The sequence below is a fragment of the Polypterus senegalus genome, chromosome 12 (genome assembly GCF_016835505.1).
Source record: "Polypterus senegalus isolate Bchr_013 chromosome 12, ASM1683550v1, whole genome shotgun sequence".
NCBI classification, from domain to species: Eukaryota; Metazoa; Chordata; class Cladistia; order Polypteriformes; family Polypteridae; genus Polypterus; species Polypterus senegalus.
The window spans coordinates 160865866-160885476 of NC_053165.1; the positions used below are offsets into that span (position 1 = coordinate 160865866).

A 19611-nucleotide genomic window follows, 5' to 3' on the forward strand; every position below is an offset into this window, starting at 1 on the left:
ACTTTCTTGGTTTCTAATTTATTCCTGTGGGAAAGATATGAAATAATCTGTCCTCTTAAGAAGGCCCTTAGAGTTCCCCAGAATATTCTTGCAGGAACCTCTGAGGGTGTATTTGTCTCTAGGAAGAAACTGATTTGTTTGGATATAAATTCAGTAAAGTTCTCGTCTGCTATATATAGAAGCGGGTTAAGATGCCATCTGCGAGTATTAATCTAATTTTTAAATCTTGCCTACTATCTATCTATCTATCTATCTATCTATCTATCTATCTATCTATCTATCTATCTATCTATCTATCTATCTATCTATCTATCGTTATGTAGTGCCTTTCGTATCTATCTGTCTGTTTGTCTGTCAAAGCTGTTAAAAATAAAGAAAGAACATAAAAGAACCATCCATTTGAAAGTTATAAAGAGAGCTTTTATTTATTCTCATCCGTCACAGGTTTCATATTACAATCATTAGCAGATGATCATACATTTGTGAAATACAAACGAGTTCCTGATTTTAAGAGCACTGTTAAAGCCTATGATAACACGGGCTAAGCTCATGTTTTCTTGTTCTGTTTGTATCCTGCTAAGTATGGCCACAGACATTAAAGATTTCTGTTTTTCTTTTTTTTCAAATATTAGGAAACTTTTCAAAGCCCGCAAAGACCCAACTTAATATGCAAAATTCTCCACGGAATGAAACGTTTCCTTGTCAAGTAATGTTTTTATGAAGAGCCACGCAACACAGTGAACTGCATGCCATATTAGACACATCATTTTTTTTTTAAATGTATCAATTTTAATTATTAAATCCATGTAGTTTTTAAAATAATAAAAATATCAATCTTTTTTAAAGTGCCTTTCCTGCCAATCTATCTATTATATAGTGCCTTTCACATTTATCTATTTAGCTGTATATTCTCTCATCCTGTGTCATTCAAATCTATCTACGACATAATTCATAGAAAATATCAGCAATGTTATAATAATATTAAAATTTTCAAGATTTTGTTTAAAGTTGAGTAAAAGTGCTTTAGATTCCGGCAGCTTATATGTATTAGTTTTTGCACGTTAATTATTAAGGTTAACACGAAAGAACACAAAACAGTTAAGTGTCTTAGCAGCTTCTTAACAATCGGGCTGCAAGGTGCACTGGCATATATCTTCAAGTATATCAAATCAAATTGTTATTGAAAAACATCGTTTGTGCTGAAAGAATAAATAAATAAATAAATAAATAAATAAAGTCAGTGGTATAGCTATAGGGCGGGCGGAAGGGGCGGTCTGCACCGGGCGGCACATTTTGGGGGCGCCATTATTGGCCAAAAGGCTCAGTACAATTCGTGTGTAAGCAGCAGGGTTCGGAAAAAATATCACTTATGTATGAAAAAGGTCAAATTCTCTGATTTTTAACCACAAATGCTTGACAAATAATGTTCCGACTGTCCTTCTGCATCAGACACAGCAGTTGAAATTTATGAGGCAATGACAAAAATAAACATAAACGTTACACCGATAATAACTTCTAGGAAGATAAACAACTAATTTACAATTTATAATTCCGTTTCGTTATTAATCCGAATGCGTTCTTGCTCTGCGCAGAAAATATCCCCACCTATCACTTGTACCCTACTTTGGTTCTGGTTTTCGTAGCCTAATTATATTAAACTAATAATTAGAACACGGTTTATCAGTGCGTCTATACTATATTCTTGTCTCGTTGATGCTTATAAATGTATATACAAATTATTACTGTTTCTTTATATATGAATAAATCTATGCAAAATGAATCTTAATTTTTCTCTGTACGTTATTTTAATTTTCTATTTAAATAGTTTAACATATTCAGATATGTTGGAGGGCGGCAAATTGAAGCACCGCCCCGCCCCGAGCTGCACGAACTCGAGCTACTGCACTGAATGAAGTTCCAAATGAGACAGCATGCCGGCAATGGCAGAGTGACGGGGTGCAGCATTTCCAACATCCGCTGCTTACGGTCCCGTATAGGAATATCCAGTTCCACACTATTAAGACCCCTGGTTCTTTAATGGCAGTTTACTGGCTCATCGTCAAGCAATTTCTTGTCAAAAGAGCCATTTAGTACAGAAATCTTTAATGTCTATAGGCCACCTAGATAGAAAGATAGAGCAAATCAAGAACCTGAACTGAGCCTTATCATTTATTCATGTTTATTATTGTAAAATGCTTTACAAAATTTCATAAGAATAATTCTTTAGGGAACCACAACATTTTCCCTTTGGCATCGTTCTGAATAAGCACATTATTTTGGAACTTTTATTTTTAAAAGTGAAGACTCCGGACTTCCACAGCCCAGTCTGAATCGGCAAGCGGAGTTCAGCACGAAGGAGGCCGAAGAGCTGCAGAACTTTAAAGACCACGTCAAGTTTATTTGAAGGGGCTCGGAAAACAGAAAGCAGCCTTCTGCGCTAAATGACCACAAAGCCACGCCCACTTCACTGCCGTAAACGATCAATCAAAATACGCGCGCCAGGCATGAAGCCGCTGCGGCGATTGCAGGGAGAGGAAGAGAAATCCCACCACAGCCCCCCAAAAACTAGGAAAGTAACTAGGCAAAAATGCTTTGTTTTCAGGATCAAAAGTTTATAGAAAAACAAAGCAAAATGACACCTTTTATTGGCTAACTAAAAAGATTACAATATGCAAGCTTTCGAGGCAACTCAAGCCTAGTTGCCTCGAAAGCTTTCATATTGTAATTTTTTTAGTTAGTCAATAAAAGGTGTCATTTTGCTTGACTTTTCTCTACATTCATAATGGCTAACACGGTACAACACCCTAGTACTATAGAAAAACAAACAACAACAGGCAAACCAAAAAATACAAAAGCAATCACAGATTTTATTTATATAGCGCATTTCCATGCATATAGGCACAAATGCCTTATTGCTTTATATCGTTCATTCATTATTTTCGATTTTTCACAATACGTGCCTTTTGGTTTTGCTCTCAAAAATTGTAAAAACCCGCTGCTACGACTAAATAAATGGTCATGAAAAATTAATGAGTGTATATGACGATGGCGTTTTATTTGTTTAATTTGTCGAGTAACTGTACATTGTGATTTGCTTTCTCTCAGTTTATTATAAATGAACAATGTTTGCGTATTTATTTTTTCCTTGATTTTTCTGGATTTAAAGTAAATTGTCGTTTTCTGTTATTATTATTTGTTTGATTAACTAGTACGTCGTTGCTGTGCTTCCGCTTTACGAAAATCAAATAAAAATTATTTTAAAAAGAAGAAAAATGTTAATGGATGTCTGCGGTGGGCTGGCGACCTGCCCGGGGTTTGTTTCCTGCCTTGCGCCTTGTGTTGGCTGGGATTGGCTCCAGCAGACCCTGTAGTTAGGATATAGCGGGTTGGATGGATGTAAGGACGTGTTGTTGCAAATCATAAATGTTATTTTTAGAAGGAACATTAATTGTTATTAAATTATATGAACTTTTTAAAATTAGATCAAATTAGACCTAAAATGCTGTTTTCCCGAATTTTTGAAAACCTTTTAAGTGAAAGTTTTAATATCCGCCTTTCAATAATTCATTTATAAAACGGCTTACCGAAATATTTCCTCAATGTTCAATTTTTGAATTTATTGTATAAATAAGTTAATGGGTCAAATTTGACCCATTTTAGGCAAAAATGGATTTATAATCATGTCAATTTATTTCCTTTTTTTGCCTTTTCAGATTTGAATAACGAGAAAAGAAAACTGGACGATTCTGAATGTGTTAGAAGATTAAAAGATGCGCTTCCTTCATCTGTCCAGAACTAATCTTAAAAAAATCAAGGTGCCATAATGGTGGTCCTACATAGTGGAACCATTTCTTGATTCCCAAATGAACTATCCACTTGAACGTTTCAGAAAGAGCCTTTTAGTTTGATGTGTAAAAAGTTTCATAACCAGGGAGAGGTGAGAAGAGTTGTGTGAAACTCCAAGGGGTTTCTGATTTTAAGGAGGCTCTTGCGCATAGAATCGCAGGGGCTCAGTTCTTTTTTTTTTTGCTTTATTCGTATATCAAGTTGGGCAGCCAACCCTAACATTAAAGTTTTCTGTTTTTTCCACATAATTAAATATTCTAAGGACCATCTTCATACGCAAAGAGCTCTTCACAAAATGAAATTGTTCTTTGTCAAGCAATGGAACCACACAACCCAGTAAGTGCCACGCACGACAGAACCGTGTAAGAAAGGCCACCAAGAACCCAGTGGTCACTCTGACGGACCTCCAGAGAACCTGTGTGGAGATGGAGAAACTTCTAGTAGGACACCCCACTAATCTTGGTTTATGAATAAATATATTAAGAGATGCCCTGCCTGTACTTTCTTCATTGGTCCGCAACTCCTAATGATAAAAGATTCTTCAGCGCGATGCCATGTAGGGGAAACATTTTTGATTTCCACCCACATGAGGATTCCAGAAAGAACCTTTATTAAATTAAATCTGTAACAATTTCCATAAAAGCGCGAATAAATGATATCAGATTAGGGTTTACTTTTAAAGGACTCCTGCTACATGCAGAAGCACTTCGTTGTCTGTCCTGGACACTTATACTATTCATTCTATTTTTCTGTTTTCTCCACATATTAGGAGCCTTTTCATACCCCAAAGAATCAAATTTCACAATCAAAGAACTCTTGCCAGGATGATATCGAGCCAACAGTAAAGAACCGGGATTGATAAGAAGGTGCCGTTTGTGTGAACTGCAAACCCAGTTTGGACTCATTTGCTTCTTTCATTATTAACAAGTCCTTTTATAAATCTTTTTTGTTTTTTATCAGGCGATAGATGTTTCATTTTAAACAAATATGACGCTTGTTGAAATTTACGACGTGTTTATTTTCTCCCTACTGTACACAAATTATAAAATAACAAATATGTTTGAATTTTAATTGTATATATGTAATAATAATAATGCATTTTATTTATATAGCGCCTTTCCCATGCTCAAGGCACTTACAGAATACGGAGGTAGCAATAAAAGCTATCCAAAATAAGTCTAATGCATAAAACTACTGTCAAACATGACCCCATTTTAGTCGATGGTGTTAGAGGAAACATTTCGGACGTTCAGACGGAGGAGGGTTAATATTTAAAATTTAAAATAAAATGACCCTCCGTGCGTTATAACACGTCTAACGCCTTTGAAAACACAAATAAACGCGTCCATTTTTTAGGCATCCCCTAATCTCGACGACTCAGTACACCCATAAATGCAAATAAATTAATGGCTGGCAATGAGTGTTGCCTGGCATGAAGCCGATGCGGCGATAGCAGATTAGAGGAAGAGAAATCCCACCGCAGCCCCCCGCAGGAAAGTATATGAACAGAAATGCCTTGTTTTGGATCGTTTATCGAAAAACGAACAACACCCAGTAAACTAAAAATAAACGAATAATACACTTTATTTATATAGCACCTTTTGCATGTATAGGTACAAATACGGCATTTCCTTCGATTTATTTAATTTTACTTTACATCCATAAAATATAAATAAATGAATGGCTGGAAGATTAACGCAGTCGCGCCTGCAATCTCAGCCCAAATTTGACTTTTCAATCTGCGCTCGTGACTCGCGGGCTGTGACGTCGAGAAGTCGGCGCGCCGGAGGAAAAAAAAAAGTCACGAAGCCAAAGTACGCGACAGCCAATGAGAGAAGCCCGCCTGTTATAACTGACCGGGGACCAGAAGAGCAGCGGCATTGACGAGCTGAGGGGAGTGCGAGCGAGCGAGCGAGTCACAGAGTCAGAGATAATAAGCCCGGTGAGTCTTCATGCTCAGGAGTTTGAAATGTAACGTATGATGGTGGTCTTGGAAAACTGGGGGGCTCAGTTTAATCTGATCGGCGCTCTTTCTTTCTTTCTTTCTTTCTTTCTTTTTTTTTTCTTTCTTTCTTTCAGTTCAGCAAAGCATAAGAATGCGAGAAAGTTAACTGAAAAGTGAATCTTTTTCTATACCACTTTATTTATCAATAAAAAGTAAGAACGTGAATGGCCAATTGTTGAACTTGTATTGATTGCTTACTTCAAAAGAGAATTGATGCATTTGAATATCTCGTGTCTTGCAATTAAAAGTTAACATCCTTATCATTTTACATCAAGGGTCAATGTCAGCAATGGAAATCTATCACTCAAGTTACTACTGCGAGGACTTCAGGACTCAAGAGGTCCCATCTGGCCTGGACCTGGCATCACAGGGTAAGCGAGTATTTGAATAATTCTTGAATCGGACTGTATTGAGATTTTGAGTATTCAATAGTCTATATGTATCATTTCACAAGTCTTTCGATTGAATCTTTAAGAAATGATTTCACTTTGTCAAAGAAATCCAACAGAACAAGCTAAAGAACAAAGACACTTTCACAACACTGGAAAAATTGGAGTGGTTTGGCATGCGCATGTAAACAAGGGCACGATGAAGGCCAAGTCCTTTAATGGCCGTGCCTACTAATTCATTCCCTAAGGGACAGCACATACAGGAGTTTCCCAGCACTAAACAATTACAGGTTGAGGATTCATGTCTCGCAAATGTGTCACACGTCGTGACGTCCATGTCGGTCCCCACCAAGTGGCTCGTTCATCTGGTTGCGTATTGTGCAACGTGTTGTCGTAACACATTTGAATACAATTGGATGTGAGTTTATTTCCCATAACCCTCCCAGTGGAGAGGTGGAGATTATTTTTTTTTCCCAAACATTAAGATTTGATTGTCGCTAAGTAAAGACAACATTCAATGAATACGTTAGGTAATAGCTAAGAGAGGAACAACAACTTAAAATGGGCTAATGCAATATTATGAAACACTCTTAATCCAATTCAAGGCAGCAGGGGTCCACAGCGGCATGCCAGCCCACTCACACCCATCCCTACACTCGCTCTCTGGATTTGATAATCCCACCTGCAAGTTTTAGGGCAGGGGTGTCCATCTCCGCTGACCGCAGGGAGGTGGTGGCTGCCAGTTTCCCTTCCTGTTACTCTCTTCATCGGTGTCCAATTTTCTGCTGTTAAGTGACTTTGTTTGCCCCTCATTTTAATGGTTGTGTTTTTGTAACCCCCAGTCTTCCTAATTGCTTCCTTTTCCCCCTTAAATGGCTGACAAATAAAGATGAGATGTGAAATGAGCCAAGAGCTGACCAGCAAAGTCAGGGCCTAAAACTCCAAACAATTTCATTCCAACCAATTCCTTAATTAGAAGCTGATTAATTAAACCCATTATTTAATTCCATGGACCTGCTGCTGCTTTTATTCGGCCACAGCAGACATTTCTAAAATGGTTGACTTTAGTTTTTCGAAGAGCACCCTCAACCTAATTTGGGGACAGAAGATCAACATCTCTGAGGCCTTCACGCTTTCTTTATTTTCAGATGTTGTATGACGGACACGGGGTAGCTGGTCATGAGTTGGCTCATTTACTATTTCATTTTTGTTTGATTGCTAATTAAGGGAAAAAAATGAAACAATTACTTTGCTTAAAAAGCAAATTAAGACAATAGAAATGGGCCACTAATTAAGAAAAGGATTTGAATGAAAACCTGCAGTCACTGTGGCCCACCAGGATTGCAGTTGGACACCCCTGGCTTAGGGGATGGGGGATTTTTTTTTTACACATACACCCAATGGTTTTACTGTAATGGCTTGGTTAATTATAACAGTTGGGGTTAGACTTCCGGCTTCTCCTAGAATTGACTCTTTTGGGGGTCTCTCTAACTTCTGAACCTGGTTATCTGCTTCTTTACTTGTTCCTACAGTAAGTAAAGGGGGCTGAATGGTGTACTGGTTTAGTCCCTGAGCTTTAAACCAAACAGTTACTGGTTCAGTCCACCTGCTTGATCCTAAAGTTAGATGCCATTTTCTAATCTGCTTAATCCAGACCAGGGCTGCAGTGGCCAATCCCAGCAGGCACAGGGCATAAGGCAGGAACAAAATCTGGGCACAGTGTGAACACACGTTGTAGTAATGCATTTTATAACAACTGTCTGTGATGCGCCATCTGTTGGAATGACAAATGCAGTGCATTTTTTAATACAGGCATTTTAAATTACATTCCAAATAGACAGAACACTGCAAACACGAACAAAGAGTTCTGCTTTGATTTAGATTTCAATTCATTTTAGATGGATATCATGGCTAGTATTTTACACACACACACACATACATACATCAGGGCCATTTTAGTGTTGCCAATTGACCTAACCTGCGTGTTTTTGGACAGTGGGAGGACACAGACACAGGAAGAACATGCAAACTCCACGTAGGAAGGACCCAGGATGTCCTGTAAACCCTGGCCTCCTTACTGTGAGGTATCAGCGCTTACCACTGCTCCACCATTGAGCCTATTCTGACAAAAAAACAAATATCGGGAAACAGCTGTCACCTGTCTTCATCTCTCAAGTCACCTTGGATAAAAGTGTTGAGCTAAGCCATTATATCCTCAAGGCAACTTACTCCAATTTAGGGCCATGAGAAGGCGGATCCCACCCTGGCAGCACTTAATGCCATCCCAGAAGCAGACTAAGACAAGATTCCATTATTGTCTAACACAAAAATCCTCAGGAGGATCCAGTACATTTTAAAATAGTTCTGGGTTGTGTGCTTCCTTTACAGAACTCTTGCTTGACAAAGGGCCATGTCCTTATTTGAATGTGCAGTCGACTCTTTGGGTTTGGGAAAGGTTCCTAATATGTGGAGAAAAGAGAAATCTTAATAATCTTTAAAATACATCAGAGGTGTATAGCTGGATATGAACAGACCAAGAGAACCCGATTGTAGCCCGTGTCATTGTGTGCATCGAGAGTCCTTCTGAAATCGGAAACCCGTTGATGTAACAACACACACGTCCTCCCTCTATAGTTATTTATGGAGCGGGTTACGGATCTAAATTAAGGAAGGTTCTTTATGGAAACTTCATGTCGATGGTTCCTCTGGGAACCAAAAATTGTTGCAATATGGCATTAGTCTGAAGAACCACATTGGCATCACCATTTTTAAGAGTGTAGATAGAATTATTGGTATGAAAGGCACTATATAATAGATAGAGTGAAAGGCACTATATAATAGATAGATAGACGGGGACTTTGGCACCTTTTATTTTGAAGATTGTCACGCACACACATCTTAGGGGTTGTGAGGGGAATTTCAGAATAAACTGAACACATTCACACATGCCTGAGAGTAATAATAGTAACAGACTGGCACCTTTCATCCATCTTTCCATTATCCAACCCACTATCTCCTAACTACAGGGTCACGGGGGTCTGCTGGAGCCAATCCCAGTCAACACAGGGCACAAGGCAGGAAACAAACCCCGGGCAGGGCGCCAGCCCACCGCAGGGCACCTTTTATTTTTAAGCATATACGTGAATCTGAGATTATTAAAAGGCAAATGATACTTGGCTTCCTACTTTAATTCTTATTATCATCCAGGTGACAGGCTGTATCTGTTAGAAAGCTACAGGCAATTTTTCTCACAAGGAGATTTGATAAATGTGGCCACATTTGTGTATGTTGGAAGGTTGGGTGGTCTTTTAGGCCTTGGTACCCCCCACAGATTTATTTTCTGCACCTTTGCTCTCCTCTCTTGCCCTCCAATAGAACTGGATGGTGTTTCCTTTCATGCCATTTTCAAAGACCTGATGCATTTTATTTGCCATGTGCCATTTTTGTTGTTCAGTGTTTGATATTATTATTTTTTAATCATGTTTGGGACGGACTGAACGGGTTCCTCTCATCTGTCAAATTGATTTTTTATTATTGTTACAATTATTTGTGTCTATAATCAGGGGTGTAGCACACAGAACTCTTTGCCCTGTCTCTGTGGGGCCCTTCCTCTCCATCCATGCCTGGCACACGTCCTTTTCATTCCCGGCTTCAAGTGCCCCCCACCCAGTGGGCCCCTGGTAATCATTACCCTTTTCCCCCTCCATGCTATAAAACCCTGGAATGCACCTGAGCTGCGTTTTATTCAGTATTTTAAATGTCTAAATGAAGTTAGTGCTGTTGTGTCTGTTAGTAAAGTAGAGGAAGCTGAGACTGGCATGAACTCTTAATATGAACTCTTTTAACTTGGCTCTCTGCTGCTTTGTGCAGTTCCTGGTCGACAGACAGATCCATAAGTCACTACATAATGGCAACTTACTGCTTGCAATGTTACTTGACAAAAGAACCATTTCATTCTGAGAAGGGGTCTTTAGAAATTGGACTCTGAAAAAGTTCTTAATATGTGGGCAAGAAATCTTTGATGTCAGATGTGCCCAATGGTGAGAGATGAAGAAAACCTGAACTGAGCCCCCCTGTGACTGAATGCAGCGAGAGTCCTTTAAAAATCCAGAGCCCACCGGTGTTTCACTAATCTGTTATCATCTCTTCATAGTGATTTATGGAACTTGTTACAGATTGAAATAAACAAAGTGCTTTCTGGACCTTCCACCCACCCATCCATCCATCCATCCATCCATCCATCCATCCATTAACTAAACCTAACCTCTCTTCACACAGGTTCTCTGGAGGTCCCTTAGTGTGACCTTTGGGTTCTTTGGGTCACCTTTCTTGGCACTTTTCTGAGTTCTGTGGTTCCATTACTTGACAAAGAAGCCCTTCATGCTGTGATGGGGGTCTTTGAATATGAAATTGGGTCTCTGGGCTTTGAAAAGGCTTTGTGGATTAAATGGACATCTTAAATGTATGGTGGACAACCTAGCAGGGCACAGCAGATCAAGTATACTTGAATGGAGTCTGTTATTATGAGTCCTTCTAAAACTATTAGTATTGGACAAATCTTTTATCCTCTGTTTGTGGCTATTTGTGGAACTTTTTATGGACTACATGAGTAAAAGATCTTAAAGTTCCATGTGGATGGTCCTTTCAGGAACCAAAAATATTAAAAGTATTATAACATTGCTCTGTGTTGGGCTGGCGCCCTGCCCGGGGTTTGTTTCCTGCCTTGCGCCCTGTGTTGGCTGGGATTGGCTCCAGCAGACCCCCGTGACCCTGTAGTTAGGATCTAGCAGGTTGGGTAATGGCTGGATAACATTGCTGGTAATGAGTAAGAGAAGTAAACTGATTTATGCACCTGACATTCTCCCGGATGTACACTATGTACTACACCCTTAAAATAGCAGCATCTCATACCAAGTAGACAACCTAGGAGTTACACATTTCAATTTACTGATTTCATTAACACCTTTATCCAATGCATTGTACTTCATTTGAGATACAATTGGTTCCAATTCTTTTGTTTTTCAAATTGGTGCACAACTAGGTGAAGAGACGTTCTTATGTAAGGCAGTGGTGTCAGAAGTGGGATTTGAAGTCATAACCCCAGGTTTTGGTGGTGTCAGCAGTGGGATTTGAAGTCATAACCCCATGTTTTGAAGTCCAAAGCTTTAACCACTAAGCCACACTGATAAATCATCAGGTCAGGTCAGGTCAGGTCAGGTCGGGGGGGCAGGCACTGGTACAGCATGTTGTCACACCCACCACACAACGAAACAGCTTGGGATCCTGGTTGGCCAGTCCCACCCTCCAGAAATGACCATCTATCTGCCGCAGCCAGGTGTTATATGGGCGACCCCTTGGCCTGGTCCTCAACAATGAGCCGGATCACCCTCGGGTAATGGCGCCACATGGCTGTAGTGCTGTAACTGATGCCCCCTCACAGTGCAGGTCATGTGCCTCATTCGGGACACAAAGTCAAACTGGCGGTACCCAAGGACCCAAAGGGGTCCAGTCTCAGTCTCAGGTCGCTGGATAGCGTCCATGTCTCACAGACAGGGAACACCAGGACTCTAAAGACTTGGACTTTAGTTCTTTTGCAGAGATATCGGGAGCAGGGCCATCTTAACGCATGGGCACGCTGGGCCTCATGCTAATCTATGTTGTGACTTCCTGAGTGGTCGTGCAGGTGAGGGGCCACAGGGAACTGTTTTACCTGGGGGGCCTATGATGCTGTCAAGATGGCCCTGATCGGGGGCACCACATACCCCTGTCCAGTGACCTCCTGGCCCATGTTCTCCCAATCCGTCTGCTGACTTCATAGGAAGAGTCACCTGAGACGTGAATGTCACTGCAGAGGTGAGTTTAGTCCCCTTAGCATATCTACTGTTAGTTTATCTTGTAGACCATTTTGAAAGAGAATACAATACAGAAGACAATACACTGTAAGACGGAGAGGACAGTAGATCTGAAAAGAGTGTTTCTAAAATGGCAGCTTACTGGGCTGTCAAACGTTACTTGACAAAGAACCATTTCCTTCTAAGAAGGGCCCTTTGCATATGAAATCGGGTGTTTTTGACTTTGAGAAGCCGAAATCTTCAAGGTATGGCAGGCCGACCCAACAGGACACAACAGATCAAGAAAGCCTGAGCCGAATCTGTGAGCTTTTATGCAGCAAGAGTCGTTCTAAAAGCAGGAAGCCGCCGGCGTTTGACAAATTTACGGCAATTTGTGGAACTTGTCACCGTCTAATTAAACTAAGGCTCTCTCTGTGGAAGTTCCGTGCGGTTGGTTCTATCGGGAACCCAAAATGGCTCCCCTATGGCATCGCTCTGGCACCTTTATTTTTTAAGAGTGTGACCCGGCCATCAACTTTCTGAAGGGTGCATTGATTTTATTTTACACTTTCTGTGATTTTTTTTTTTTTTAGCCATAATGGGACAGAATGTTTGAGAAGAGCCAAAAAAGACAATGGGACAGATTTACATTTGGTTGATTTGCCAAAAAAAAAAAAGAAATCCGTGCGGGTTATAATTTTGAAAACTTTGAGGTTGAGCTGTGAACAGAACTGCAAAACCGTAGCTTATTTACTTAGAAATATTAACTGCTTTTTCTAGACCCCCCCCCCCTTCCCTATAACCCCCCCCTGTCAATTGCGGGGGCCCAAGTGGAAGATGTGTTCACTTCCTAATCCTCATTTCCAGACTTCCTCTCCATGGAGATTTTGGAATGTCCTCCCCTCTCTCCTGCTCCCTTAATCTTGTCAATTGGTTTCTGGGACTTGTGATAATGTCAGATCCTTTCCTATTTTTGAGGCCCTCATCTCCTTCGAATCAACAGTTTAGTTGTTTTTATTTGAGGAGGGTGGGATGGTGTGTGTGTGTGTGTGTGTGTGAGTGTGTTACTGTATTTAAAAACAGCATTCAGTGAATTGAATAATTTAATGCCTAAAGAGCACATTTTTAATCTGCGTCCTTGGGCTTCAGTTGGCTCTTTTGTGTTCAGTTTTATTTTTAGCACGGCTCTTATTTGTATACAGGACGTGTTTTTGACAAATAAGAAAAAAACAAAATATGGAGAGCACCTCGAAATCTGGCCGTTCACAAAGTCCTGACGATTTCACAGATGGGGTGACCGCGGGCGGCAGCACAGGCTTTGTTGTCTGGGGTTTGTTTCCTGCCTTGTGCCCTGTGTTGGCTGGGATTGGCTCCAGCAGACCCCTGTGACCCTGTATTAGGATATAGCGGGGTGGATAGTGGATGGATGGATTTCCCGCTCTGATTCTGAGCTTTCTGATCATATGATAGAAATATGGTAGGACCTTAACCATATGATCATATGATAGGTCATTACGATAGCAAATGATGAGAAGAATTCATAATTGAATGGTAGAATTACGGTATTTGACGGTTCCTCTAGTGTTTCTCAACCTTTATGTATTTGTGACCCGAGTTTTCATAACAGTTTTATTCGTGCCACCCCTAACGTTTTTTTGAAAGGAACCCACTAATACCAATTTGTTCTTTTTAAATTAATGATATAACATAGACGCATATTTTATTATACCAACTTAACTTTTGTCGACATTTATCTAACTCTGTTTTCATTTTTCTAGCATCAGAATGTAGTTTAAGTTCATTTGTTTTTGGTTTCAATAGATGTATTTTTCATATTTTCGATTCTTGTTTTCTTTTTTTTCACATCTTTGCGTCCCCCTTTTTGTTACTTTGCACTCCCCTAGGGGGCTCACCCCACAGTTTGAGAACCACTGCCATAGAGGAACCACTTTTGGTTCCCCACATGAACCTTCCAGAAAGATCCTTTTATTTGGTAAGATCCGTAAATGAGATGATAACAGATTTGTGGGGTCCTGGCTTCAAAAGGACTTCTTCCTGCATACAACGACACGTTTTCTATCTAGTGACCTGTTCTTGTCCTGTTAGGTAGCCTACTGATGAATTCTAAAGATGAGAGATTTCTGTTTCATCCACATATTAGAAACCATTTTCAAAGCCCATGGAAAGAATTTCATATGTAAAGATGCCTTGACTGAATGACGTGGTCCTTCATGAATTCCACTGAAGTTCTACAGATGTTCGTGCAAACTTGGCAAGGTTAATAATGGGGCTCAGGATTCATGCGTGTCATTTTTTAATGGTAAGGTACACTCCTAAAAATAAAGGAGCCATCGTGGTTCTTCAGTATGATACCACAGGGGAACCATTTTTGGCAGCTGTTTCGTAAATTTCATATGTAAGTTGAGAGATAGTTAATTGTCTATTTGACATTTTTAAAAACTTTTATTAAAAGTATGACCTTTTTCTCTGTGTGTGTGTGTGTGTGTGTGTGTAATACTAGCCATGCTATCCGTCTAAGACAAACTGAAATCTAAATCAAAGTAGAACTCACCATTCCTGTCTGCAGCGCTCTATCTATTGGAATGTATTTTGCAATGCATATAGTAATAAAATGCACTGCATTTGTCTTTCCAACAGACGGTGCATCACAGACATTTGTAATAAAATGTGTTACTACAAATATTTGTAATATGCCTTCTGTTGGAATGCGAAATGCAATACATATGTCTCTTTTATATTCCCTTTGGTATGGGATTTATAAAAGCAGTGTTAATTTTTTTGATGTGTCACCTGTTGGAATGACAACTGTAATGCATTTTGTTATTACAAATGACGCACTATCTTTTGGATTGACAAATGCAATGCATATGTCTCTTTTACATGCCCTTTGGCATGGGGCTTGTTAAAACAGCGTTAATGTTTGTGGTGCACCATCTGTTGGAATGACAGATGCAGTGCATATGTATCTGTTATATGCCCTTTAGTATGGGATACATAAAAGCGGTGTTATTGTTTGTTATGTGCCATCTGTTGAAATGACAACTGCAATGCATTGTAGTGCTATAAATGTTTGTGATGCACCATCTGTTGGAGTGACAGATACAGTGCATATGTATCTGTTATATGCTCTTTGGTAGGGGATTTGTAAAAGCAGTGTTAATGTTTGTGGTGCACCATCTGTTGGAATGACAACTGCAATGCATTTTATTACTATAAATGTTTGTGATGCACCATCTGTTGGAATGACAGAGGCATAGCAACCTGACGGACACACAGATACTTAACCTTTTATTAAGCTTAACATTGCCCAGGCGTAATGTTGTCTGGCATCCACAAAAAGGTGGCACTGTCCACTGAGCAGAAGCACAAAGTAAGAAGGATGTAAGGGCTGGCATACCCATTGAGCTGAGGTTTGTAAATGCACGGCGTGATCGAAACAAACCGATTTACCATTGTACCATTAAGTCCGTTTTTAATAAATGGTTATAAATTAGCCTTCGTGGTTTTTCAGTATGATACCACAGAGGAACCATTTTTGGTTCCCAGAAGAACCATCGATATGAAGGTTCCAGAAAGAATGTCTATTGAAATCTGTAACAAGTTGCGTGAACTGCCATGAACAGATAGCAGGTTTAAAAAAATCCCAACGGGTTCCTGATTTTAAGGAGGCTGTTGCCACAAACAGTCACGTAAGTTTAGCTCAGGTTGTTGTATTCTGCTACTTCACCTTCCAGATATTAAAGATTCTGTCTGGTCCACGTGTTAGGAGTCCTTTCAAAGCCTCATATGCGGAGACCCCTTTCCCAGAATGCAACGGTTCTTTGTCCAGCAACGGTTCCTGAAGGAACCACTCAACCCAGTAAAGTGCTGTCGCATTTGCAGGATTTTTAAGAGTGTTTACTGTTAGACCTTCATGTTTGCATTAAGGTGTTAACAAGTTAGGAGTCAACACTGGAAGGGGGGCCATTCCACAAACCCTTGTGTTTAGAGTTGCCACTTAGCCAGGACTGCATTTTGAGGATGTAGAGAGACATTGGAGTGCCTGGAGAGAAGTCAATGCCGACCGTGCTTGGGCAGGGCTTGAAACCCTAACCACTGTGCCACCTGACCGTCCCCAGCTGAATTCTTTTTATGACAAATCGGGATTACTTTGAAACTTTGTGCGATGTCAGCCCACTGTCCTGGAGCTCTCCTGAAGGCAGCAGCGCTAACCTTTGTGCCGCCAGGCCGCCCTCTCTCTCAATATGGAACCACATTCCATATCTTTGTTTTCTGCACTTGTGCGTCATCTTCTACACGCCAATTCCTTTCTCAAACTTCGGCCATCTCGTAAAGACACCGAGACTCTTTTGTTGTCGTCTTCTTTAAACTGAACAATTACTTTTGTAATCACGGCCTGGCAGCAGGGACGCCAAAAATAGAAAAGTGAAGAAAGGCCAGCTGACACGTTAACCCCTGAGTGTAAAGTGTACAAGGTGTTTCCTTTCGCTCCGATCCTTTGAAGCTTTTCCTACTCATGTTTGTGTGTTGAGTTGCGTTGCTTCCTTGTTGAAACTCCGGGCTCCAAAGCGCTTTACAAGACCGGGCTGTTTTCATTTGTTTGTCTGCTGACTCAGAAAGAATCGGCTTCCTTGCTTTGACGTTCAAACCCTTTCTCGCTTTTTTTCATGTTCCTTATCTCTTAGGCCCATCTTATCTAATGGGGGATCTGAAACTCTCTGATGAAAAAGTAAATAGTCTCAATTTAAACATTAAAATAGAATTCAATGAGAATCTTCTAGAAGAGGACTCAGTGTTTTATGTTTTTTTTTTTTGATCTCCACAGTCCCCAATGGAGAAGAATCCTCTTTTTCATTTGATGCCCTTTGCTTCGGATCTCAGCTGTGTGCTGACGTTTACAACGGATTCGCCAAGGAGATTCCACTTTTTGATCCTAAAGGTAGGACCTTAACCAATGAAATCAAATCAACAAAATATTTGGAAAAATCCATCTGTTCACTGAACCTGCTTAATCCAATCTACGGGTATCCAGACAGCATGGGGTACAAACCTGAGTGAGGTCACTTGAGGGCTTCTTTCACTCCTCTGGCCTTCTGCCATTCCAGGATTGACCTCCTTCCTCCTATTTTTTATTTAATGCTATCCTCAGTTTAGGACTTGTCGGGTTCCTCTGGTGTCTCTTCTCTACTGGAGATCTTCTTTCTCTTCCTCTGTGTCTCCTTTTTTGGCTTTATATGCCCTTCTTCAGGAGGTCCAGGGCCTTCAAAATGTCTTCAGAACCCCTCACCTCGTTCATATTTTATGTTGCAGCCTTTTGCAACATTTATATAAATTTCCTCATCCACAACACTCAATACCCCAGAATGAGAAAGAGTAAACAGGATTTTAGAAACTTCTGAAAATTTATTTTATTTTATAACTACAAATGTTTGTGATGCACCATCTGTTGGAATGACAGATGCAATACATATGTATCTGTAATATGCCCTTTGGTATGGGATTCGTAAAAGCAGTGTTAATGTTTGTGATGCACCATCGGTAGAAATGACAACTGCAATGCATTTTATTACTATAAATGTTTGTGATGCACCATCTGTTGGAATGACAGATGCAATGCATTTTATTACTATAAATGTTTGATGTACCATCTGTTGGAATGACAGATGCAATGCATTTTATTACTATAAATGTTTGATGTACCATCTGTTGGAATGACAGATGCAATGCATCTGTATCTATTATACGCCCTTTTGTATGGGATTTGTAAAAGCAGTGTTATTGTTTGTGATGCACCATCGGTAGAAATGACAACTGCAATGCATTTTATTACTATAAATGCTTGTGATGTACCATCTGTTGGAATGACAGATGCAATACATTTTACAAGTAACTGATGTGATAGGCTTTACACACCTGGATTTGGTTTTTGTCCGCCATTTTTCTTTGCAGATCCTCTCATGTTCTGTCTGGTGGGATAGAGACCATCAATGGTTGGCTATTTTCAGGTCTCTCCAGAGATGTTTGATTGGGTTCAAGTCCGGGCTCTGACCAGACCTTTCCATGACATCCCCAGAGTAGCCGCTGAGCCGCTCTTGTGTTCCCTTTGCTTTGTGAACGTTCGGCCCAGTCTGATGTCTGGAGTATTCTGAGGTGTCCATTAAGGATATCTCTGAACTTCACTCGGTTCACGTTTCCCTCTGCCCTTTCTAGACTCCCAGTCCCTGCTACTGAATAACAACCCCACCGCCACGATTCGCCACTGGACTGCTATTGCACACGTGATGAGCGATGCCTGATTTCCTAATGACTTGACGCTGAGTATTGGGGCTGAAGAGTTCAATCTTGAAAATCGTCTTTCTCATAGTCTGAGGGTCCTTTAGGTGCCTTTTTGTAAACTGGTCGTCTGACGACTCTGTCGTAAAGCTCAAAATGGTGGAGTGTTGCAGCAGTTTAGTTGGGTGAAGGCCATCGGTGGACACCTATTTAAGGGTCTCTCCGGAGATGGTCGATTAGGCTCTGGCGGGATCACTCAAAGACACGTCCCTGAGACACTAATGTGTTATCTTTTGCTTTGTCCTGTTAGAAGGTGAAGCTTTGGCCCCACTTGAAGTCCACAGCACTCTGAGCAGCTCTTCATTAAGGATATCCGTTAAACGTTCTCCATGACCCTGTCTAGTTGCCCAGTCCCAGATGCCGCCACCACCATCCTTCATTATTGGAGTGGTATTATACAGTTGACGAGCAGTGCCTGTTTTCCTCAAGACATGATTGTAATAATTAGAGATACTTTGATTTCATCAGACCTGACCATCATGCTCCTCACATTCCTTTCGGTACATTTTTGTACACCCGACGTGTCTTTTACTGAGGAGAGGCTTACGTTTGGCCATTCTGCCACCAAGCCCAGATTAAAAGAGTGTCGTAGTGGTGGTTGTCCTTCTAGAAGTTTCTCCCATCTCCACACAGGCTCTCTGAAGTTCAGCCAGAGTGACCAATCATGTTCTTGGTCACCTCTACCTACCATGGCCTTTCTCCCCCAATTGCTCTATGAAGAGTCGTGGTTTTTGCAAACTTCTTCCATTTAAGAATTATGGAGATCACTGTCAGATCTTGGGAGCCTGAAATGCTGCAGAAGTTAATTTCATGGCCTTCCCCCGATGTGTCTCAACAGAAGTTGGAGTTTCTAAGCTCTGCAGGGAATTCCTTCAACTTCATGGCCTTGCTTTTGCTAAACTATGGACCTTCTATAGACAGGTGTGTGACTTTCATTTGAATTGACCACAGGTGGACTCCATCACACCTTGTTTGTGTCATAGCAGAGGGTTCAGTCAGAGTCAGGGGCAGATCTACCATTCTGACTTGAACACAGGCCTGTGATGGCAATGGGACTTTTCTCCAAAGACGCTTGATGCAATGACCGATAGTCCACGTGCTGAAATCACCATGGTGGACCCCACCCTGCTTGATGAAATGATTGAGTGTCTGTAGATATCTTCATCCGGGCTTGGTTTGAGGATTT

General features: G+C 40.6%; 1 protein-coding gene across 2 annotated transcripts in view; it reads left to right on the forward strand.

Moving 5' to 3' along the window:
• The first annotated feature begins 5702 nt into the window (after positions 1-5702).
• The window catches only part of LOC120540074 (ETS1-related protein), a 31425-nt gene continuing 17516 nt past the window's right edge, over positions 5703-19611 (forward strand). Inside the window, exons 1-3 of one of the 2 annotated variants that reach the window (XM_039770548.1) lie at positions 5703-5788; positions 6127-6222; positions 16918-17031. In XM_039770548.1, coding sequence (XP_039626482.1) covers positions 6132-6222; positions 16918-17031 — 205 coding nt within the window. In that variant the 5' untranslated portion in view covers positions 5703-5788; positions 6127-6131. The remainder of the gene's footprint in view (positions 5789-6126; positions 6223-16917; positions 17032-19611) is intronic. The other variant, XM_039770550.1, reaches the window with a different exon arrangement.